The sequence below is a fragment of the Hypomesus nipponensis genome, chromosome 20 (genome assembly GCF_054491055.1).
Source record: "Hypomesus nipponensis isolate SF chromosome 20, ASM5449105v1, whole genome shotgun sequence".
Taxonomy (NCBI): Eukaryota; Metazoa; Chordata; class Actinopteri; order Osmeriformes; family Osmeridae; genus Hypomesus; species Hypomesus nipponensis.
The window spans coordinates 5,898,720-5,922,562 of record NC_140380.1 but is presented as its reverse complement, the minus strand read 5'-3'; the positions used below and the strand labels follow the sequence as shown (position 1 = coordinate 5,922,562).

The 23,843-nt window shown below is 43.1% G+C and overlaps 3 protein-coding genes across 5 annotated transcripts; 1 reads left to right on the top strand and 2 right to left on the bottom strand.

Moving 5' to 3' along the window:
• Positions 1-1,985: 1,985 nt before the first annotated feature.
• Positions 1,986-8,712, top strand: lipia (lipase, member Ia). Its single transcript, XM_084684283.1, has 11 exons — positions 1,986-2,119; positions 3,948-4,014; positions 4,870-5,240; positions 5,411-5,519; positions 5,606-5,707; positions 6,063-6,152; positions 6,668-6,835; positions 7,033-7,122; positions 7,249-7,357; positions 7,464-7,637; positions 8,013-8,712. Exons 2-11 carry the CDS (start codon positions 3,957-3,959, stop codon positions 8,095-8,097), a joined length of 1,356 nt encoding a protein of 451 aa, XP_084540409.1. The 5' UTR covers positions 1,986-2,119; positions 3,948-3,956; the 3' UTR covers positions 8,098-8,712.
• On the bottom strand, positions 8,704-12,125 carry LOC146246063 (SH3 domain-containing kinase-binding protein 1). Of its 3 annotated transcripts, XM_084684286.1 has the most exons (7): positions 11,803-12,125; positions 10,933-11,027; positions 10,692-10,791; positions 10,011-10,083; positions 9,446-9,783; positions 9,248-9,311; positions 8,704-9,085 (listed from the first exon to the last, which is right to left on the bottom strand). In XM_084684286.1, the coding sequence occupies exons 2-7, from the start codon at positions 10,961-10,963 to the stop codon at positions 9,047-9,049; spliced, it is 645 nt and encodes a 214-aa protein (XP_084540412.1). In that variant the 5' UTR covers positions 10,964-11,027; positions 11,803-12,125; the 3' UTR covers positions 8,704-9,046. The 3 variants fall into 3 exon arrangements, with proteins under 3 accessions (XP_084540412.1, XP_084540410.1, XP_084540411.1); XM_084684284.1 differs by lacking the exons at positions 10,933-11,027; positions 11,803-12,125 and having other exon boundaries at positions 10,692-10,916; XM_084684285.1 differs by lacking the exons at positions 10,933-11,027; positions 11,803-12,125 and having other exon boundaries at positions 9,446-9,723; positions 10,692-10,913.
• A 510-nt stretch (positions 12,126-12,635) lies between these two features.
• Positions 12,636-21,752, bottom strand: LOC146246062 (uncharacterized). The gene is made up of 10 exons (XM_084684198.1): positions 21,656-21,752; positions 20,520-20,588; positions 18,741-19,427; positions 17,753-18,403; positions 15,372-15,493; positions 15,003-15,114; positions 14,834-14,900; positions 14,365-14,436; positions 14,107-14,255; positions 12,636-13,634 (listed from the first exon to the last, which is right to left on the bottom strand). Exons 2-9 carry the CDS (start codon positions 20,558-20,560, stop codon positions 14,115-14,117), a joined length of 1,893 nt encoding a protein of 630 aa, XP_084540324.1. The 5' UTR covers positions 20,561-20,588; positions 21,656-21,752; the 3' UTR covers positions 12,636-13,634; positions 14,107-14,114.
• Positions 21,753-23,843: the final 2,091 nt, after the last annotated feature.

The window sequence follows — 23,843 nt, the reverse complement described above, 5'->3', positions numbered from 1 at the left end:
CTAATAGGCTCAAGCACACAGAGTGAAGATATAGAAATGGTACTGGGATAGGCTGGTCCGACCTATCGATTGATAGATACATCTGACCGTGTCAGTAAGCAATTTAGAGAAAATGATGACCTTTTATGCCTTGCTTAATAGTTTTATGACAATGATACGTCATGGAATTGCAAGTTCCTGCTATGTATCCCAATTATTGTGACACAAACAATCGTATAAGTCAGAGCCGTTTTATGTCCGACTCTGTCACGTCACCTCAGACACAGAATCTCTTCAAGGACATGCCAACCAGCAGGTATCAACACAGTCAAACATTAACCCAATCAAAGTTTTCTACAACATTTATCTGTGTACCAGAGTTCAGTTTTTAATAAAAGTGTCAATCACCGTTTATACAGCCTGTCTTTGTACAGGCTCTTAAGTACAATGGCAGAAAACAACCGTTAAAAAGTTTAGTGTAATCTTTGCCTTTTAGCCCATGGCAATCAACAAATACAAATTTTAATCAAAGACTTCCATCAAATATGCAGTTTATTTAGGTGTAAAGTTTGAGGACAAATATACTTCCATGCATTAAAGTTGTAAATAAGTATGCAAATTCACAACTATTAGATCAATATGAAGAAAATGTATTCAGCTCTCATTTGAAACATCTACATTTGATTTTAGTATACATTTTCTGCCTAAAACTAAATCAGGCCTAAAACAAAACCTGGCAAGCAGCTAAAACACAACAATAGTAACTATTACTATAACAAAACAACAGCATCAAGGATCCACTGAGGGTCAAGAGTAAGGGTGGATGATACTATGAGTGAGTTCATCATATTACATCAAATCAATGACATAAAAAATCTTCTTGCACAAGTTGGACAGGATACAACAACAATGTGTTACTATTGACTACACTGTTAATGAGAGCTTTCATTGAAGGGGATTTTAATAAATATTGGAGAAATAATCAGTGACAGAGTCTATAGTTTTACACATATCAGATAAGAAGAATCTCCATATAGTTCCAAAGAAAAATAAGCTCTGAGGTGATCCATTAGTACCCCAAGTCATGGGAGCAGAGGTATGATGGTTTGAAACTGGTTGTTACCTCTGAGCGTTGATGCCACGCTGTCTAAGAGTAATGAACAGCATTGTCGGAGTCCTTCAAGAACGAAAGTCATTGAATAATTTTACATACATTTTACAGCTTTTGCTGTATTTGACACTTGCATGCATATCATTTACATGTGACGTTTGGCAGAAGACTGATACACATTTCAAATGCAAATTGTTTTTAGCGTTACCTTGACAGAATGACAGTTAATAAAATATCAGAATGGGGTTAATGCTGATGAGTCCCAGACTCTGGCTGTCATCGCATTTGTGTAATCACCCTGTCTGTCTGTTTACTCCCTTTGTTAGTCCCGGCCACGTTGTTGTCAAAGTTAATGTGGGTGTTCCTGCAGTGTTCCTGCATTCAGGATTAAACGCTTTGTTCTTGTAATCCTGCCTTGGTCTCCTTGTGTTTGGGCCGACGCCCTGCACTCACTCATGACACTCTCTGGACCCAATGTATGTAGGGGAGTCACTGTCACTGGTCTACCAGAGCTGTACCAAAGCTTGTTCTGTCCACTTAGTGATGTGCCAGTAGTACCTCAGTTGGGACAGTAGGTGTCACTATACCCTCTATAAATCCTCATGGACTCATGGGGATGGGACTTTGATCTTCTGTCAAATGCTCTACCACTGAACAACACAACCTCTTTCTAATGCAACATCAAATGTTGTGACAATCTCGTTTCCACTTTGTTAAGTATGTGCTGTGTGAAGTGAGTGTTTGGTTAAAGTGCTCTAAAAACATAAGAGACGTTAAACATCGACCAACGAGCGCAAGAGGAATTTGTCACCTGTCTGGCCTGCAGCAGGTGGGTGCGGTCTGGCCTGTGAGAGGAGGTGGAGAGGAGGAGTACTCACTACACACTTCCTGGTATGAACCAAGTAGGCTGCATACCAAGGAGATTGTTTTTACAGTGAAACACAGAGGCGTGTATAGTTTCCCAAACTATGACTAGAACTCCAGAACTCTGACACACTAGGACAGGGAACTGGTGCTCCCACAACTGGGGTAAGACTTGCCTTTTAACTCCCTTTCACATACTTAAGTTCCTTGTGTCAGTGTATGAATTGTAGTGATACAATCAGTACTGATTTGGGCTGGAGGTTTGTATGTTATGGCTAATTGACGTAGTAGATACCAGTCTGTAGTTGTTATGTAAATGAAATGACCTTAACCTCACTGAGGTGATTAGTCTCAAACCTGTTCTTCCTTTTAGAAACTCACTGTTGCTCCCTCCCTTTTTCTTCTCTTTTTCTTTCTCCTTTCAGCCCCCTTCTTTCTCCTCTCCTGTTATCTCTTAACGATGCACCAAACACAATGGAATTAAGTTTCAGTATCATTGTTACTAACTAAGTATTGAAAGTGCTGGAGGCCTCTCTGAGAAAGTTGTGTATGTCTTTCAGTCGGGGATTAATCACATCAAATGACATTATAAAGTGTGCATTTGAATGTAATTCCGAAAAGATGGGTTTGTTAGGGATATTTACATCCTTAATAATAAATGAGTCTAAGAATGTAGTCCTTGAAAGACTAAATGAAACAGCTTTCCTGGTGACTTCACCAACTGGTAATACTAGAAGTGTCAGTACAGCAGTCCTACTCTATGAGTAGGGCAAGTAGACACAAGGCCCAATAAAAATAAAAATACGGATGGACAGGAAATGTGTGGGAGAGAGGGAGGAAGACATGCAGAGATGGGCCAAGCCAGAATCAAACGCAGGTCATTGCATGTGGGCCTCGCTTCGTCTGGTGTGCGCCCTTCCCAGTGAGCTACCGGGGTCACTAATGCCCCATTTTGAAAATTTATCTGTTATTTGTACAGGTTTTCTAGTTAGTTTCTTATTTTAAGATGACCGGTGAACACACTACATGAAATAATACAACCGTAGAGGCATGAAGCGAACACAACATTCCAACAAAACAATATAAAATAAATACAATAAAAACTGTAATGTGAAAAGAAACAAGAAAACTACAAAAAGTGCTCAGACTTCATTCTTCTTCAGTAGCACACAGGACTCCAGTTTCAGCTTATCCTGAAGACCCTTTCAGAAGGTCAACACCTTAACACGAAGCAACTCCTGTGTTTCAATGGTAGCGTTCAGGCAAACAGTGCAATTAACTTGTTTGGTGTTGATTGTGCAAGTTTTAAATTCACAGAAATTTGCTGAAAGTTGATTTTGTGGTTACTGACTGCATTCAACACAACAAATGTTAATGATCTCTAGTTGTGCATGGACTCAATATCCAGCACTGCACAGAAAACACATCAGACTTAAAATTGTAGTTGAACTGGTTTCAGTATCAAGTGAGAGCAATGTGCTGAGGTCATATTGTAGGAGCAGCACCACAAGGGTAAATAAAGGAACTACATATTCAACTCTTGGCAGTGTTAATTGTAATATCCCCTCATGGCTATGGTCAGAAAATGTACCGCGCAAATTACATCTGTTATGTTACAGCATGTTCATTTACATTTACATTACATTTAGTCATTTAGCAGATGCTCTTATCCAGAGTGGCTTACAGTAAGTACAGGGACATTCCCCCCGAGGCAAGTAGGGTGCCTTGCCCAAGGACACAACATAATTTGGCACGGTTGGAAATCAAACTGGCAACCTTCTGATTACTAGCCCGATTCCCTAACCGCTCAGCCATCTGACTCTTATGATAATACGGCATTCCCGTTGGAGACAAGGGTTCGGTTTGCTATTGGTGGAGTCTGACACCATTTTCTATCAGTGGGACAGACACAGATCGGTTAACTACAGAGGACAAATGAAAAGTATTCAAAACACACAATCACACATTTTCCATCTCTTTCCTAATTGTGCAGGTTGAAAACATGCTCCCCTGGTGGTTTCTGGTGCTGCCGCTGCTTGGAACTATTCAAATATGCAAAGGTATTGTGTTTACCTTCCATGCTCTCACGCACATTAATCTTGTTTAGTCATACTGTGGTTTTATTAAAAGTTGTTTACTTAAAGTGAGCTGAGTGTAATATTCCCACAGCTATAACCATTCATCCTTTGTATTGAGAATTGAAAATAGGATGATTAGTCAGTGCGGCAGGGTGAACACTGGAGGTGGACCCAAGGGGAATGGTGACCCCTGAGCTATGCCAGGTCGCATTTTGACATAATCAAAGGAACAAGAGGGACAGTTCTTCGAAAGTGTTTCTGTATAGATGAACCCGAAGCAAAAGCAGAAGCCAAAAACCTCAACACAAGCCACACAGAATAAGAACATGGCCAGTATGTTAACTGTGTAAGTGGATACCAACATTCACATGTCTTGAAAGTCAATGGAATGGCTTGGAACTATTGAGTTCAAAGAGAGTTCAGTTTTTTTTTTTTTTAAGTATAGTCAATTGGATCCTTTTGCCTTTAAATGGCACAACTTGATGAAATTCATAGTACATTTAAGAGTACAAAGAGGAATGTGTTAAAGGGCACATCTGCCCCTCCACTGTATTCTGATCATCCTTTACGTTATCTTCCTTTTACATTTAGTCATTTAGCAGACGCTCTTATCCAGAGTGACTTACAGTGAGTACAGGGACATTCCCCCAAGGCAAGTAGGGTGAAGTGCCTTGCCCAAGGACACAGTCATTTTGCACAGCTGGGAATTGAACCGGCAACCTTCAGATTAATAGCCCGATTCCCTAACCGCTCAGCCATCTGACTCTCTGACTTTTTCCGTGACTTTCTCACACTCACTCATTACTTTGCTCTCTCATTTTGTCCCTCGATCCTAAGCCAGAGGATGCGATGAGTTCACAGACCTGGACCTCCATCACGCGTTCATCGGAACAACCCTGGAAGTTCGACTGCTGCTGTACACCCGGGAGAATTCCACCTGTGGTCAGCAGCTGTCCCACCACAACCTGACTGCCCAGCCTCACTTCAACCTCAGCAGACCCACCACCCTGGTCATCCATGGCTACCGGCCGTCCGGTTCCCCGCCGGTCTGGCTGTCTGACATCACACAGCAGCTTCTATCCACAGCAGACATGAACGTTCTGGTGGTGGATTGGAACTCTGGAGCGGCGACCTTCAACTACTTGAAGGCTGTGGAAAATACCCGAGGTGCCGCACACAACATCACTGGATTCATCCGTAAAATGCAGGTAATGTTACGATGGCGAGGGAGTTCTTCTTGTGGCGTCGATGAGAATAAGATATCTCTCGGTCCGAATGCCTTTCTTCCTACGGCGTTTTGTACCACGCATCTCTGTCTATGGTACAGTTGTGTCAAATGTTCTGGCGTAAGAAAGTGATTTCACGCGTGTCATCGCAGAGCCACGGGGCCTCTTTAAGCACCATCCACATGGTTGGCGTCAGCCTCGGAGCCCATATGTCGGGCTTTGTGGGAGCTAACTTCGATGGCAAGATCGGGAGAATCACAGGTGACGTTTGTCATCTCTCTCTGTTTCTTCCCTCCAACTTGACAAACCAAACACAATCACGTTGACATTATGTTTTACCTTAACAGCACTGGACCCAGCTGGGCCTCAGTTTACCGGCACTGACCCCGAAGACCGTTTGGACCCGACCGATGCCCAGTTTGTAGATGTCCTGCACACGGATATGGACGGTTAGCACGCACGTTTTGACTGTCACTGACATAATCCCACTGTTGTTGTTGTCGTGGCTGAAAACTGTATGAGACTGTCACCACTGAACTGGTTGATTGTCCTGATGGTAACTAGCACTGAACTGTCCGAATCATCCTGAGATGACCTCACTGACTAAGAACCGAAGGGTTACCTCAGGTGAACTAGCACTGACATAAGGAACCTGAGGTAACCCTTCACTTCTTAGTCAGTGAGGTCATTTCAACCAGTTCAGTGGTGGTGGTCTCATGAAGTTTTCGGCCACAACATAATCATGTTATGTTTCGTGTTCTCTTTTGAGTCTCTGTTTACCTGTATGTGTTTCTGCATCCACAGCCTTGGGGTTTAGGAAACCTTTGGGTCATATTGACTTTTATCCTAATGGGGGAGCAGACCAGCCTGGCTGCCCAAAGACCATCTTTTCAGGTGAGTCACGTGAGAGCATCGAGATGCATCCCATAATAATATAGTTGTCTTTATACCCGTCACTGTGGTTGCTTCATAGCAAAGACACATTTGGACTGACAATGAGAAGGAGATCAGCCTTACTAAGACAAACATGACTGTTGTCACTGAGCAGCAAAGGGCTTTGTCTAAGCTTTAGCCACTATAGCTATCATAACAACGTAACAACAATGTGTTCTTAACCCTTGTGTTCTCCTCGGGTCATTCTGACCCATCAGTCATTGTGACCCACCGTCGTTTGCGACAACTTTACCGCATACAAAAACAAAGTGAAGCATTTTCTTTTAACCGTTGGGCTGTCTCAGACCCCCCACATTGCGAAGGTTAAAATAAAATTATTTTTATTTGCCTTTGTATTGGGTAAAATTGGGTAAACACAACGATGGTTGGTTATGAACCTTTTGGTCATGTGACCCGAAGGCAGCGCAAGGGTTAAAGACGACACACAGTCAACGGTCGTCTCTGCTGTGCCCAAGGGGGATCCTATTTCAAATGCGACCACCAGAGATCCGTGTTTCTTTATCTGGAGTCCCTGAAACGGACCTGCCCCATCAGAGCCTTCCCTTGCCCCTCCTACACAGACTTCCAGGATGGGCACTGTATGGATTGTCAACAGTTCAATACATCTGGATGCCCAATGTTTGGTAGGACTTGCACTCCCATATGAACTGATTGTTTCTGTAGGGGACCGTAATCCCGATTCGAATTGGTGTTGAGATATTGGAGCAGGCTTGTCATACGGTCTCAGACCTCTTCGTGTCTTTATGTGAACACGGAAACACATAACATCTCTGAATGAAGCATGTGTGTGTGTTATTGAATGAGGACATGGTTGTTTCAGGTTATGACGTCATTAAATGGAAAGATGCTCTGGTGAATCTACCCCAAACCAAGTTTTTTTTTACCACCAATGAAGAATCCCCATTTTGCCGTAAGAAAAAAAAACTCACTCATGAATTTTTTTGCTGCTGTCACACTCCTTGATAGTTTGATTTCTTGTTTAAATGTGCTCTGAATTCTCTCTCTCTCCTCTTCACCATCATCCTCCTCCTCTCAGAGACGAGCTACAAGGTAGAAATTGTGACATGGAACGAGAAAACACATTCGTGCTTTTTGACCATCAAAATACACAGTGGCAGCAAAGAAGCAAAGGCAACAATCAACCAGTGAGTTTGAGAGATTTAGATTTTGAGATATAATTCCCCAGAGCAAAAACGTGATATCAAAACAAGATCAATTCCTTGTTCTCTCCCTTTACTCATGTCTCCTTAGTAAAGCTTCAAAGTTTGAGAAGTACACCACCACTCAACTATTGGCCCAGTTTGATGAGAACATCGAGAACATCCAGAAGATCTCTGTCAAGATGTCCACCCGGAACGTGTTCAAGCCCAAGCGTAAACTACGCGTGCTTCGCATCCGCCTAACAGACCTGGAGCGTAAAGACAGGTCCGATCATCACATCCTGTTTATCAATCAAGTCTTTCGTTCATTTTTATACTTGTATATATGATCATTTATCTTGGCTGGTTTTAGATGCATTAAAAATGGATCAATGTTTGCGACAGTGGATGTGTTTGGGGTATTTTATATTAAATGTTAAACCCCCCCCCCAACACAAATTTCTTGAAAAAAAGATTCTTCCATTTCACTAAATGAGAGTCAAAGATCATAGTCAGTAAAACAGAAATTCACACCACTAGTATGGTTGACACAGGTTGGCTTGAAAGGTGGGGGTGCATAAATGCTCATAACCTCATTCCCACCCTCACTTCTGTAGTATTGGTTTGGTTCTGACTGTCTGATTGCTTCTTTCTCACACAGGCCTCTTTGTCGTTATGACCTTGTCCTGAAGGAGAACATGGAGGTGACCTTCAGACCCATCCCCTGTGAGGACTCCAACTTCTAAGTAACCGGTCTAGTGCAGGCATCTTTAAAAAGAAATCCACGACACGCAGGTTGCTCATATTTGCAACTGATTCGTTCAGTTCAGAAAAGCAAAGCATTCCAAAGCAAAGAGGCATTTTCTCCGTCATCATGGAGTATCACGTGTATATAAACAAGAAAAAAAGGAATTTAATCCTTATTTAAGTAAGGTTACGTGACCTAAAAGCTTATCAGATGGACTAAGTTCGTTTTCAGCTCTTGTAAAATACTATTTTTCATGTATTTATGATATTTCATCCATCTTGTTCTTGAATTTGCTAGATTAAATAATTGGAATTTACATTATTGGATATGTTGTCACGTGCAAGATTATAGTTATTCCAGTAAAAAAAACGTGTGCTTCTAGAAGGAACTAACACAGCTATTGCTTTTTAGTGTACAGATCTATGGTTGTGGTTGTCATTTGAATTTTTGAGCTCACAACTAATAACTTTGTTTTAAATCCTGTGGCTGCCAGCAGAGCTCTAACTATCAGGATAACTCTACTCAAACTCAGCCTTCCACTTTCTGAGTATATTTAGTTCTTCATTATCCATATACACTCCAATAAGTAACCATAACAATGCAATAAGAAATTCTGATAATTTATTGAAATCTTTATAAGTACACAAACGATTGTACATGAAATGAATTAGTCAATAGAGGTTTTGGATGTTGGATTGACCAGTAAACACAACATACCAATAGAACTCTTGAATAAAACCAAAAAACGCTTTACAGTCTTTCATTAAAAAAGTTATATCTGCAATAAAATATAAATATTATGTACAATTGTACAATAATCTCAAATATTATATGTACTCAAAATAGACCATAATACTTGTTAATGACTGAGTTTCAAATAGGGGCTTTCCTGAGAAAGAAAAGCAAATTGTTGTTTTGTGACTGTACTCGTGAACTCTGTGCATATTTCATTTGGATATTTTCTTCTTCATCCGTTGCACCTCCACCTGAGGTGAAAAAAAAAACACACAAATACTGTACAACTCATTCACCACTTTTGTGCACCACAGATGATGTACCTCTTCGAATGAGGTCATATACTTCTTCGTATTATGACTTGCACTCCATACATGTCTCTTTTAAAGTTCACCTATTAATATGCACCGTACCTGTAATGACAAGCGGATTTTCTTCTCTTCATCCAGCTCATTCATCAGCAGTTTAATTTCTTTGCTAAAATACAAAATTGCATTCATGTTACAGCACATAATCGCACGTGTATCGTCACATGTTGAACGTAACTGAAATGTAGAGTGTCGCCATCGGCTTGACCGGTCAACCGCAGTCGCAGTGACAGATGGTCATACTTATGTTGGCTCCTCATGAGTTCCATCTCCTCCCTCAAGTCCCATAGCTCTGTCCTCAGCTCTTCTAGAGTGGCTGGAAGCTGCCCAGCAGGATGGCTTCTCAGCCCAGGGTCAGAGGTCAGGGGAGATGGAACAGCGGTGGGCAGGACAGCTGCCAGAGCCCCTGGTAGTAGAGAGGAAAAGGGTTGGGGAGTTCTGGCACTGGATCCAATGTGAGATGTGGTGGAAGTGGAGGATAATTGGAGCTTCGAAGGGGAGGTTTCCAGATTGTCAGTGGCCTTCGGAAAACATTCCAAAAGAACAAACTTGTGAAGAAAACGTCCTGCGCTCTGAAGCAACTGTACAAACAACGACACACCAATAAAGTACTGTAAATGGACCCTGCCTCCGATATTCTTGGAAGACAAGCCCCCATAAAAGTTCCAGAGAGTTTAGACTCACTAGACCATTATCTGGTTTACGATAAATGGACAACCACATACTGTGTCCAAGGACATTGGGTTGCAAGAGGTGTTTTTTCAGCAAATACTGAGTGGTTGTTAAGTGGTTTCATAGTGACAAGCACCTCCTTTCTCCTGCCACTGCCTTGGTCCTCATGCTTCCGTGCTTGGGTCACTTGTAGGTCAGGGAGAGAAGCCTGATGAGGGAGAGACACAAACAAAAGATACAAGTATAAATCTAAATGGTATAGCATTAGATTTGAACAGGGTGTCGTTTTGTGGTTTTGATACAGAAAATTGTGCTTTTTTCATGTCTAATCATGAAGAAGGTAAAAGGATAAAATATTCTCTACTGTTCCTCAATATTCTCAAAGGTTTCTTTCTTGCGTTCTGTATTGTATGTATTTATAATGAAATTACGAAATTATGCCTCGATTCCAACCCAGGGAAGTATTTCATTTCAGTTGTAAAATACTAAGAATCATTTCACACAGCTGTGTAATGCTTGTTTACACCAGGATCCACAAAAAAATGTGCTTTTGCCATTGTTACAGCTCAGAAGTGTTGGACAAATGGGACCAGTGAGTGCTTGTGCTGTTCAAGCACGAATAAAAACGACCAACACTCTGCATTGTACTCACAAGCTAATAATCTACAACATGGAATGGCTCGACCAGCATCGTCTTTGTGATAAGTCCTGTGATAGATCAATTAGAATGTGGTATGCAGTGTTTTATGTATACAACAGTGTTAAAATGTCTAGAACATGAACATGTGTAGAAGACCACCATAGAAGAATACTTTCCAGAGTCAAAAGCTGTGCCTGTAGCCTCTCATCTACCACGTGGTTGGCCAGCTCGTTCAGTCTCTCCGACACAGACACGATTGAATCAAAATCTTCAATGTCTGTGAAATGGAAGACAAGCAACACGATAACAACGTGTAATGCACCTGGAAACATTTGTAAAGGATCTATAAAACGTTCGAATGGTTTCATGTGTTTACGGAACATGTTGGAGGAATGCACAGAATGGCAGTGTGTCTTACCAGCAGTGAGGGCGGAGTTGACGTTGCCCATGGTGACAGAGTAATGCCAAGGTGAGGATGAGCAAAGTGACTATTTAAAGATCTCCAGATTCTATCTACAGTAAAAGTGTTAGTAGAGAGCGGACAGTAAGCAAATGTTGAGTTCCTACTATCAAAACGGTTTCAGCCAGAGTAAATTTAGGAAGGAAGTTTGCCGGTCATTGGTCCTTTTCAGTAGTCCACTAGCAGTGCTTTGTGGCCCAGGAAAGCCTCTTCTTCCTGTTTAGCCATCTTAGCTATGGCTTTGTTACAGCCCCTCAAACCTGCAGCTCCAACTCTTCCCGTCACAACTAAAACTGAGTTTCCTTCACCCATGTTGAACTGTGCTTGAAGCTGTCGTCCTACGAGCTGACTCATATATAAGCTGTTGACTCTCAAGACACTTGTCTTCCGATTCTGATTCAGGTCTGCCAGAACTACTCCTGAGTTTTCTCCATTTGACATCTGTCTTTTGGTGGTGGATATAACAGCACTCATTGGATGTCTTGGCTTTCTTTGCCATTTGTACAAAGGACAGAACTACACTTTAAAGAGTGATAATGGTCTGCCTTTCTTTGTTATTTGCCTTACATTTTTTACTACTTAAATTTAGACAAAAACTGGAAATATCTGGGTGTTCTTAAACTTTTGACCGGTAGTGTAGTTGTTGAACGAATAGATTTAGTATTCTCAGTCTTAGTATTCTTCTTTTTAGTTTTCTAATTTGATTTTAAACATGGGTATACAGAGTACCGCAAGGGAAATATATAAGTAACAATAATAGCAGTTTGTTATAGACATTCAAAAGTCCAGTTTACCAACCCAACTACATGTTTGTCATGAAACACTTACCTCGTATGGATGGTGCAGCTCACACAGTACAGCCATGTGCAGTAACTCTACACCATTTACCCTGTGCTTCATTGTAACATGGGGAGCATGCGAGTGTGCTGGTAGCTGGTATTGTCAAAGCTAAGTTTAGCTCAGGACAGTGAAGCACTGTCAGCTGTTCAATATCACTGCGGCGACGTACGACCCCTGGCCTGGCAGACTGCAGAGGAACAGACCAGAGGCAGCGGGTCAAAACACGGATAGTTTCAGATGATTTCAGAATGCCCAGGTCCGGTCTAGAGTCCAGTGTTTTATCTTTGCCTATGGGCTCCTTGAAGCTGTCAATCATTGGTGACACAGAGGGATTCCTCTTCTTGTCTAGTGTGACAGTTTATGGAAGCACACTGTGCAACCAATCACCAGAAAGGACAAGGGCAGACACAGGATTTTACAGCTCGTCTGTGGGGCTGAATTAGGGGGTGCATACATCGTTGACTACTCATTCACGATAACATACACACGACTTGCATGCCATCTTGTATTTTTTAGATATGCTGAACAGCTGAATAATGAACATGCTACCTTAGCGATCGGTGCTCTGATCAAGTTCTCAATCACCTACGTATTTCATTATCCGTTAAGTGCTCAAGGAATATACAGGTAGTAGGTCAAGTGCATTCAAAGTTGGAGCTGGACATCAACAACTTTATACCATTACGAACATACCAGAACAGTGACCACCGGACTATCAAACAGACAGCTGTACTAAAAAGTGATTGCAGACCCAAAGAGAAAAACTTTCTGTTCAAAAGCAATATATACTTCATTACACAAGATGAGTCCGCTAGAAATCATTTCAAGTTTAGACATTTATTTAAAGTCTCTCAAACAAAAGTATATAGTCATAGGCACGACAAGCAAGAAAACACCCAATACAGGTTGGGATTCACACTGAACTCACAAAGAAATCTTTTTGAACGTGATTATTCTGACCAACGCTCAAAAAGCCGTCTTTTAAACACCAAAAAGAAAGTCACTTGAATGCCAGGAGCATTCGCGAAACAATGTCCATTGCTCTTCTAAAAACTGAGAACCTGCAAAAATAGGTAATCGAAGAGCGTCGTCTTATAACAGTTTCCCTCATTACATCGACATGTTTTCAATCAAATGGTGCAGAACTGTGAGCAGGCGATCGTGAACTCCTATCAAGAAGGTTGTCAAGTTACTTTCTTGATCCGTACAAAATAGAATATTTACCCAGATAACCAACATTAGCAGGCAGAGTTTCATCTCAACCATAAGGACTTCTGAGATACGCCCATCCAAATATCCCAATTCTCAATAACCCTGTTCTCTCTGAACTACAATGATATACATAACTGATATTTATCACTGTACTGTCTGGTTAATGAAAAATAAAACCATAATTCTCCCCAAACTGGATCAACAGCAAGAGTAAATGAAAGTAAAAAGAAAATGCTTAGAAGATGACCCTTACAAACTTTTTTTCCTTTAGTTTTTTTATCAGTTGAGCTTGAGTTCATTTTCAACCCTCGTCTTTAAACAGTGATCCAAAGTAGTTGGAAGTAAAACTGGCTGACAGAAAATACAGAAGGCTATACTCAATACCAAAAATCTGGACTGACATAAGCCATTTGAACACAAAAAAACGGTAACAAAAATCGATGCTGTCAACAACATAACATGGCAAGACTCAGGATGTGTGTATTGGTACACGGAGTCCTGGCAGAGGTCAACAGGGAGATCATTTCTAGGGCTGAGGGACGGATGCAAATCATCAGTACTTCTCTTGTTCAGGTCTGGTCATAGTGGTTCTAACCCTCCCAATTGATCTGTGGAAAGAAGACGAATACAGTAATAAACACCGACGTTCTAACCGTACATTTTGTTTTGAGTGCACAAAATACTCCTTTCCATTAACTGGAAGCGGAAACATGTCTACTGGAAAACGACTACATTCGACCAGTGGTTCTCAACCCTCTAGTCTTCAGGGCACCGCTGTCCTGCATGTTTTAGATGTTTTCCTGCTCCAGCACACCAGATTCAAATGAATGGGTCATTATCCAGCTCTGCAGAAGCCTGGTAACGAACATGCATTTGAATCAGGTGTGTTGGAGCAGGGAAACATCTCAAACATGCAGGACAGGGGTGCCCTGAGGACCAGGGTTGAGAACCACTGCATTAGACAATGGCTTCGAATGTCTTTTTTATTAGTAAAACTAATGTTAACTTGTGGGGATTTGGAAGATAACGTTCCCTGCCCATGACTAAATATTAAACCCACATGAATGAAACAAGACCGACCAGGAGTGTCACCAGCGTCGGTTGTTTCCTTCCCGTTGGTCGGGAACTCGCTGACGAAGTGTCTGCATGTTGCGGTACTTCGACATGATGCTTTGGCTCTTCCTGAACACCGGTTTCTGATTGGGGAACTGCCTTGGCACAAACGTCCCCTGAAGGAAGAAAAAGAAGAATGCTGTATTCCATCTCACACCGATGCCTGACGGGAGCGGCAACGTCAGGACACCCGAGGGAATGAGGGAAGCTGTTGAGAGATGTTACCATGAGAGGCTTCCGGAACTGTCCTGCTGGGTCAGAGAATGTCCTCCTTGGACCAGGGTAGAAGCCAGGTCTCTGTGGTCCAAAGGAAAACAGGTTGTAAATACTTCATCACAAATGTCTCGAGTGATTTTATGGCTGGCAAGCAAGGATAGGTTTTGGTTGGTAAATGGTTAAAAGGCTTTTAAATGGTGAGACTCTACAACGGTTCATCAGTTCTGGAGCCAGAATAAAAAAGGGAGTCAGATGGCTGAGCGGTGAGGGAGTCGGGCTAGTAATCAGAAAGTTGCCGGATCGATTCCCCGCCGTGCCAAACAACATTGTGTCCTTGGGCAAGGCACTTAACCCTACTTGCCTCGGGGGGAATGCCCCTGTACTTACTGTAAGTACAGTGTCGCTCTGGATAAGCGCGTCTGCTAAATGACTACATGTAAATGTAACAAAATCTCAGCCAAATGCATTTGCTTCTCACCTGTGGCGGTCCTGGTTCCCTGAAGGATCTCCCAGACCTGTGGTGCTCTTCTTGCATGTTTTCCTGTCTAAAAAAATATATATAAGTCATGCTAATCTGTCATATCTGGTAGTACAGCAATGGCTTGAAACAAGTAAACTCAATCTGAGAACCTCTTTTGTAATTATACCTTTGATTGTCAAAATATCTGCCTCTGTGGTTTTTTGGTGAAGTATGGACGACATGAATTGTGGAACAGTGTTCTTTCGGCTTAGGGTGGCCATCTGAGGTGAAATGGCGCTCTAGACAATGAGAGGGGAAAAAAGGACATGAACAATGATCTTACTCTTCTATTTCTAGGAGCACAACTCTACAAATAGTATTACTGCCTCTTGAAACAACTTGAAAAGCATACGAACATGAAACAAAACACTTAACGGCATGTAAAACCAATACAGTAAACAGCACCTAAACTTTTGATTTAAGTCCATTTTTGAGTGTCCTATTTCGTTTAACTCTCCAGACGCTGGAAGTGCACTTAGGGAAGCAAGTGGTTTACCAGTTTTGGTTTTAGAAGTTCTCTCCCTGGAGGAGGACCGCTCGTCCGAGCTGGAGTTTGGTGCAGCATGCCATTGGGACACGACGACGAGGTCCTTGGACAACCTGTCTATGGGGGAGAAGCTACGGATACCAGCCGAAGCAAAGAAAGACACACAGGTAAGGATCTCGGTCAAAGCATCCCAGGAGGTCAGAGTTGGTGATCAGCAATAAAGACAAACGTTGGGGGGGGGGGGGGGGGAAACATCCTGAAAAGAGCAAATTACCATGAATTATACCCTGACAAAACATGAAATGTCTGGTGGTGGCAGGACAGAAGAAAATGGCAATAAAGTTATACCAAATACTACAGATCCATACGCGTACATGCAGAATACAGATCCATTTGGTTAAAGCTGATCACTTAAAGCATGAGGTACTTACTAAAGAGCATGTCATCTTCATGCTTCCTTAATCTTGCTTTTCAATGAAACCTTAATCCACACCAGCCTTTGGGGCTCTCCTTATAAACCAAGTGATAAGACAAGCAAGAATGCAGAGGCCATTGGGTAACCCTTTATCCAGAACATCCATAAAACAGGATAGTGGGTCTGTTTGCCGACTGTCCTTCCGATAGCGAGAAATGGTGCCGACTCGTGTGTTCCATCTGATAGGACAATACTTTCTCTAGTGTCAGATCAGTCAGACCGCAGTGAAATCCCCGCTAGTTAGTCGAAGGCAGCGTCTGGCCTGTGGTTGGTGTTTCAGAGGCTCCGTGAGCTGCACAAATGGAATTGTTTTTAGGAGACTTTCCTGCAGAAATTCAGCTGGAATGTCACGTCGTTGGCTTTCGCAGCTTGTGCTACGTGGAGATGATTCTTCATGTTGTGGTTGATCCTGGTGGTCCAGCGAATGCTTCTACCAGCGGTTGCTTCCGAGGTCATTTTTTTTTTTACCGTGGTGCTAATTTCCCCTTGGGGAAAAACTACTGGCAGGGTGCTTTGTACTGTCGCTTCATATCAAGAAGGTGGAATTGGTCCGGGGGCGCCGCCGATAGGGATGCCCACTGCTTCTGGCTATCCTTGGAGGCATGGCGGCTCACTGCTTCTGGCTATCCTTGGAGGCAGGGTGGCTCACTGCTTCTGGCTATCCTTGGAGGCAGGGATGCCCACTGCTTCTGGCTATCCTTGGAGGCAGGGATGCCCACTGCTTCTGGCTATCCTTGGAGGCAGGGATGCTCACTGCTTCTGGCTATCCTTGGAGGCAGGGAGGCTCACTGTTTCTGGATATCCTTGGAGGCAGGGATGCCCACTGCTTCTGGCTATCCTTGGAGGCAGGGATGCTCACTGCTTCTGGCCATCCTTGGAGGCAGGGTGATTCACTGATTCTGGATATCCTTGGAGGCAGGACAGGAAAAAAGTATTTGGTGGACTCTGGCGTGTGATGCTCAATGCTTCCTGACGAGTGTCATCACGGATAAACAACTTCTTCCCACAGGGGGGACGGGACTTTGACTGGCCTCATTTTTATCAGAGCAAGGAGGTTAACCCTACGCCAATGATAAGCAGCCCAGAACTAGAGTTAATACACTTGTGAAAGCTTAGGTTTAGGAAATCAGGCCCACATTACACCTTCCTCGGATTACTCTAATCTCTTGTATTCTTGAAGCAAAAAAGTAATCAGCCTCGAGTGGCAACACGATCATCTGATGATCATCATGTTGACAGCTTGACAACGGAATTCCCATCTGCATCTCACATTCAGTGCTGTTCCTTCTACCTCCTTGTAGAATTGCATTCATATGCTGGCTGGAAAACAATCTCCAAAAACAACTGTGCAAATGTGCAGCTGTGCAATCCTTTTCTCTTTGTGATGCAGGATTAGAATGGGTTGCTCTGTCCAGTTTCTGGTGGTGGAGATGTTGACTTCAGGCAAGTGCAGAATTTCTTCAATGTAAAATTCTGTAAAGGTCGTCGTCCTTTACATGTGCATCATTGAGCCCGTTTCGGCATGCACTTCTCGGCATAGTCTTCCAGCTCCCGGGTGTCAGTCATTTTGCAAATCAGTAAGACGATTGCACTTGGACTTCAAAGCGACACAAATCAGATTTTTTTGTTTTTTTCCCCCAAGGTTTACCGTAAGAGATGAGCCGTTCACGACCCTTTCGATGAACTGAGCAAAGGACAAAGACACACTCGCGGGAACACTCGTGCTCTCTGACAGGACACTTTGCCAGCGAAAACCCGCAAGAACAAGGCCACGTCACGTACCTCCTTTTCCTCCACTTTGGACAGCATGTCAGCACCACGTCCTTCACGTTGAAGGCCCAAAATCTGGGAAGCTTGACCGTCTAACACCCTTTATCACGCCCCTGCTCCCACAGTGAGAAGGAAGATACCGTACCTGTGTTCTCTCGAGGCCTGACGAGACGCCGCCTGTTCCTTGGCCGACTCCGAGTCCCTTGAGGACCTGCTCGAATTGCCGTCGGAATTAGGGGGGGACTGACGCGTCTTGTTCGACGCCCTCTTCCTCAGGGGCTCGGCGTTTGCCTGGAAGCGCTCCTTTCGCATGGCCAACGCCGACCTATGGGGTCCCTCCTCTTGGGGGCGCGCCTTTGGGGCGGTCGTGGGCTCTTCGTCTCGGGTCCGCGGCGGGGCTTTGAGCCTCATCACAGACTCCGCCCTCATCTTGCGGCCCTTTATGATGCGGCTCTTGTCCCTGAGGGACAGGGGTTTTCCGCCGAAAGCCCGGGGGCCGTTGGTGACGAAGTGCGGGACGTCTCTCCGGGGGTGCTTTGGTTGGTTGTGTTCACTGCCGTTCTCGTGCTCCGGGAAGCACCTCTTGCGTTGGGGCAGCGGGCCTTCCGGCCTCCCCTGAGGGCTGTTGTGATAGAAAGGGGCGTGGGGCGGGCCTCCTTTCCACGGGGCGGGTCGATACGGAGGGTGGTGAAAGGCGCTCCTGTTCTGCTGCCACTCTCCACTGTAGTGGGCATTGCCCTCCATCTCCCTTCCCATCGCACCATGCTGCTTCCTGGGATCTCGCTCAGCAAAAGACCTGCATATCCATCACAAACAATACAAAAAAGGATTACATTGGCAGATCCACTCGTCTTGAGAAAAGTGGGAATCGGCGGGTTAGCTTTTTTGGGGGGATTTCGGTTTCTATGTTTCCCCTTCACCATAATGCCATGATCAGTGAGTAACATATTCCTCCCAGGGGCAGATGACTAGAGAATATCAACTTCAGTTTACTGTACATCTTCCCTCTATCTGCACTGCATCAGTGGGATGGACACAGATATATAAGATAGACTCCCAGGGATTAGGCTTGTTTACACCTTCACCCCTTGTGCGTATTTTACCCAGCCCCAACCGCAGCTTCGTTCTTGTACCTCTCAGGATATAGGCCTCTCGCATACAACTCCCGGGGTTTCCTTTGGGCGGGACCGGCAAGCCCGGCGGGCCCACGTTCCCCGTCGTACGAGTGAGCAAAATCACCACGCCTATTCCAGCGTTTACCCCCACGAGCTGTGGGTGTGTCCTCCATGGGGCCGGGGTGCCTCCAGGGACCCCAGCCCCTCGCGTCTTCGCGGGACGGATTTGGACCCCTGTGGAGGCCCCTGAAAGGCCTGTGGAGTGGAGGCGCCGGCGCTGGCCTCCTGTCGGGGGGCTGGCCGTGGTGGTGACGTGGCGAGGCGGAATGACGGGTGGAATGGTGAGCGTGAAAGGACGCCCCTCTCTCGCCTGGGGAGGTTCGGGCGGGGCTCATGGGGGAAGACCGGGGCTGGGTTGGGGGGAGGACGTTAGGCCTGGCTGGGGAAGGCTTCCTGTTGCCATGGTACGGCTCTTTAGCAGAGGGGTACGTGTGAAACGCATTGTGGTTTGGTGAACTCCATTGACTGAAAGGATGCTCTCTTCGCTCTCCCATCAGCGGAGACCTTTTGATGAACTGGGGACGTCCCCTGCCTCTGGTGTCTCTCCAGTTGGAAGGGCCTTTTCCAGGTTGGCCTCGGAAGCTTCGCTGACTTCGGGAATAATGCTCTTCATGTGGCATGTTGCTGTAGCCATCTGAGTGGGGCCTGTTGGAAAGCAGACACAATCCAACGTGAAGGAAACTAATAACCCTGCGACCTCGGTAACAGTTTACAAGAATCCAGAATTTCATTCTGAAAAATAAAATGGCACGAGTGGGACATTTTGTGTGCCATCATGAGCACAGTTGTTCTGCATAAATGGTGTAGAACCAGGACAAGCCTGGTCCTCAGGGTCCACTGCTCTGATATGGGGGTCAGATGGCTGAGTGTCAGAAAAGTTAAATATGTAAGTCTTTATCCTGTCTAAAAATGATACTGTGTTTAGCTTTGTGTGCAAGGAGAGGCTACCCCTGAATTAACTCTTATGTAAACATACTGGGCCGTTATCTCGACCCGGGGGAAGGGTGAGCATTTGTTACAGACCAAGGCTGAGGGGGGTTTGGGGGGGTTGAGCTTTTACAACACCAGAACCAGAGATTCAACTAAGGTTGATGGCGCAAACACGCACGTGTGCCAAGTCTATGCAAGGGAGCCAATGAAAGAAGAGCCATGGAACATTTGGATGCCTTTGTTTCAGCCAATAACAGTCAAGAGCGGTTCTGTTTAAATAGGTTGCTAGCACAACAAACTTTAACCATTTCCTACATACAGCAAAATGGTGAAAACTTCAAAACCATAAAATAACACATAGAATCATGCTGTAAACACAAAAAAGCATCAAACTAATCAAATAAGGATTCTTTTAGGGGACAGTTGGTACTATTTGCTTATGTAAGTCACTCATGGCAAAGTAAGGACTGTTATTTACCAACCAGGGCTTCTATTTGCCATCTATACCTTATTAAAACACAACAGAAAGGCTCAAATGCATTTAGAAGGACAGAGATTCCACTTTTGGACTTAAAATGCATTCCAACCTCTTGAAGCTAGTTAAGAGCCGTGAGTGTGCAAAGACTTCATCAAGGTTGTGGGGGATTACTCTGGAAAATGTCACAAATAAAATATATTTTGGACAGTTTGATACTTTTTTGGTTCCTAATGTGTCATTTCTTAATTTTGATGTCTTCACTCATATTCTCAAAAGCCCTGGAATTAGTGAGTCCAAAGTTTTGACTTTGTTGTGTTCTGCTAGCAAACCTGGTCTTGAAGCAAGAAGGTCCAAACTGAGGCCGGACCATCTTTGTTGAAGAATTGGCAGTAAATTTCCTGCAGACACAAATGTTGTACACAAAAGGTACAATGAGTTCACAGTTGCCCCAGAACTTGGAACAGTAGTGTAAACACCACTTTTCGACCAACCACTTGTAACAAGACGTCTTGCTATGGTTCTCTGTGCTATTTTTCTTTTTTGTTAGTGCGTGTTACTTATACTCAAGGTAATGCGTGACTATCACTATGGATACCACCAAAATTGTGCCTTTATTGCATTGTGATAATTATTTATACATTAATTGATTGTTTATTTTAAAAAACTATTTAGCCTGTATCTCATATTAAAACAAATCGTTGGAAAAGTGAGAGAGAACACGGCTGTAAATTAAACTGGCCATTACTTCTAACAAAACAGACTACCAGTAGATCCTAGTCTAGCTATCTAGATTATCACAATTGTAAACTACATTTGTATCGACGTTTTTGAAATAAAATGACAACGATAATTGCCTATTTATTGGAGCAATGTTTTACTTATGTAACATTTCATGATTGCGTCAAGAGCCAACCGATCAGACTGGGTTACCGTACAATGCAGTGAAGCAGACTATGTCAAGCTGTTTGGCAACCAACTATCTAGTACTGCCGGCTTTTCGTTTCGTTTTTGTTAAATATCGTTTGCCAGTTTGCAAACTCGTTTCGCTTGTACGATCGGTAATACGCTCCTTAGCACGCAGCACAAGCAAAACGTCTCCAGTTACGTTGCAAACATTCTGTACCCTAGATTAACGTTTAGTCTTGGGCCTCTAGGCTAACTGTTAAACCTTAGTAAGGTTTGACATTTAGTCAGCATTCTACAGCTAAAGAGTACAACATTCCATTTACTGACAACCTTGAAACGCCCAAATTCCAATACAACTGATAGCTTATAGCTCACTAGCAACCACATTTTGGAAGGACATTTGCAAGCTAGGCAGTTAGGCCTGTCATCAAAGAAGACAGCTACTGTAGTCTACATATTTTAGACAATGAGTCTAACTAGTCTAACTACAAAATGGTCACATCTAACTTACATAAAGTTATTTTTGTATAAATAAATTGGTAAGTAAATCTTTACTTACCTCAAATTTGAGACATAAGAGCAAGGTAGGATAGTTCAACTCGAAGTTACAGAGAAATGCAATCGCACCCTGACTCCGTAAGGAATTTCATTTCCGGTACATTTTTTATCCTCTTATTTGAGTTTCCGGCCGTATCTAGGCTGGGATAGGGCAGTGCTGCCACCGACTGGTAATTTAGAGCCAAGCTCCCACAATTATCACAAACTGTCAGGTCGGTCTCCGACAGAAGTGCCTCTAGGGCCACAGCAGAATCTGTGAAAAGGACCACCCAAGAAAGACTGACATTACTCACCTCAAGGTCCGGATCGGTGCTGACAATCCAAATGAGAATAGTGATCCTGACTCAATATGTTCAGTTGCGCAATTTGACATTTAAATATGGCACCCATACCAAACCCATGTCTTTCCACTTTCAGGAACTTTCAACCCATCAGTATAAATCCGGGGACGAGTGCCCTAACCCTTCAGAATGTAATTCCCTGCCACTTTTCCGGATTATTCAGCATTATTTTTGAGCACATTTCTCCAGTGGTGAGAACAATGCAAGGTGTAGGCATCAACCAGGGAAATGGTTGACAGAACAGGGCTAGACACTCCCCTGAGATTGGTCTTCCTAGATTTGACCCAATTATCTGATAATTAGCATTAACAAGTCAACATATTTATAGGAAGATTACCCTGCTACAGTAGATAGCATATGTATTATTAGACAAAACCTTACAGATACTTTAACTATTATAAATATGATTACTTGAATAAGTTTCAAGGTGTGGCTGACATTAAAAAGTACATTATGCTGAGGCCAACTATATTCCACACAGACAAAATGCAGCACAATAGTTTCAAGGTTTATTATTCCTGTACATACACTGTACATCTTCTCATGCTAGTTTAGTTGTCCATGCTAGGTCTGCAGTTTACATAACTGACATTGTTGTATTCTTTGCAATATTTTACATAAATAAAATGATAGGGATCTAACAATTAACCTGATTGCTTGTGTACCTGCTTGCTTTATTTTCAAGTAAAATTGTTTAATCTGACGAGACATTAGTTCAAGTGAAACTTGCAACTATGGACATTCACTCCATTTCAGACAACTCACAAATAGAATTTCATCTGATTTGTTCAGAATAAGTACACAATGTGTAGCTAATCAGTTAGCTCCATATGGCTGGATGGCTGCTTTATCAGCCACTCATAATAATTACATTGTTTATTCATGTTAAGCTTCAGAACATTGTAACCTGGGTTCAAGTAGTATGGCACAAATGCTATGAACCTATTAGCGTCATTTTTGGTTGTCTTTTATGATGACTTCTAATTGATTTGAGGCATCTAACAGTCACAGCTGAGGCAGAGCAACAATTTACTGTAAAATACTAAAAGGTATATGTTACTACATATTGTAACAACTTGGTAGTATAATTGATCTGAACTTGAAACTAGCCACTACATGTTTCAACAGATGATTTTTGTGACCATTTTTGAGATAGACAACTCACTCATAGCCCACCCCTGTGTACTGTGTCTTATGGCATTTCAGATTTAAATAAACTAACATCATTTGATGTAGTCGTTTGGATGAAGTGAACTACCAATGTTTCATAAATCGAATGTAACTCAACCCTATTTGTCTAACAGTTGCGTTAATGTAGCTCCTCTTGCAATGTCAAGAAATAAATAGCTACGGTGGTTACCTATATTTTCCTAAACTGATTGACTACAGTGAGAATATGTGCAGTATCAACTGATGGGTATCGATACATTAATTACCAGGGGAATGCATTTTTGTATACATCAAATGCTACATACTAACTAGCTACTCTACAGAACACAGGTATTTCTGGTCTGTGTGGAGTCAATAACTACGATATGGAATCAAATGGTAGACCAGTCTGGGTTTCTATCAAGCAATGGCATTTTGATTTGTTTTGATATCAGCTTCTCACAGTATCTTAACGTAGTCATGGGAGAAATGCTTATGATGGTTCGGTACATGAATACATATAGAGAAAGTCACACAGAGCATGCAAACGGAAGCTGTCTGTCCTCCATTCATCCAAATTCCTCCACGCTCCTCTATTGAGGTGTGTCAGACGAACGTGTCAATCGAAAGAACAATGTGATCTTGAGAGGGTTTGACGTCGAGACTTGATGCTGTGCATTTCTGTGTGTAACCAATGTG

Bases quoted from the DNA above. Each gene is read 5' to 3' on its own strand.
- lipia (XM_084684283.1), top strand. From the start codon at position 3,957: ATGCTCCCCTGGTGGTTTCTGGTGCTGCCGCTGCTTGGAACTATTCAA. The intron at 4,015-4,869 runs GTATTGTGTTTA...CTCGATCCTAAG, and splicing joins AACTATTCAAATATGCAAAG to CCAGAGGATGCGATGAGTTC. The intron at 6,153-6,667 runs GTGAGTCACGTG...GCTGTGCCCAAG, and splicing joins CCCAAAGACCATCTTTTCAG to GGGGATCCTATTTCAAATGC.
- LOC146246063 (XM_084684284.1), bottom strand. From the start codon at position 10,897: ATGTTCCGTAAACACATGAAACCATTCGAACGTTTTATAGATCCTTTA. The intron at 9,784-10,010 runs GTGCTTGTCACT...TTGTTTGTACAG, and splicing joins GCAGTGGCAGGAGAAAGGAG to TTGCTTCAGAGCGCAGGACG. The intron at 9,086-9,247 runs GTACGGTGCATA...TTTTCACCTCAG, and splicing joins AAATCCGCTTGTCATTACAG to GTGGAGGTGCAACGGATGAA.
- LOC146246062 (XM_084684198.1), bottom strand. From the start codon at position 20,560: ATGGTCCGGCCTCAGTTTGGACCTTCTTGCTTCAAGACCAG. The intron at 15,494-17,752 runs GTACGGTATCTT...TGGTATCCGTAG, and splicing joins CAGGCCTCGAGAGAACACAG to CTTCTCCCCCATAGACAGGT. The intron at 14,901-15,002 runs GTATAATTACAA...ATATTTTTTTAG, and splicing joins AGATATTTTGACAATCAAAG to ACAGGAAAACATGCAAGAAG.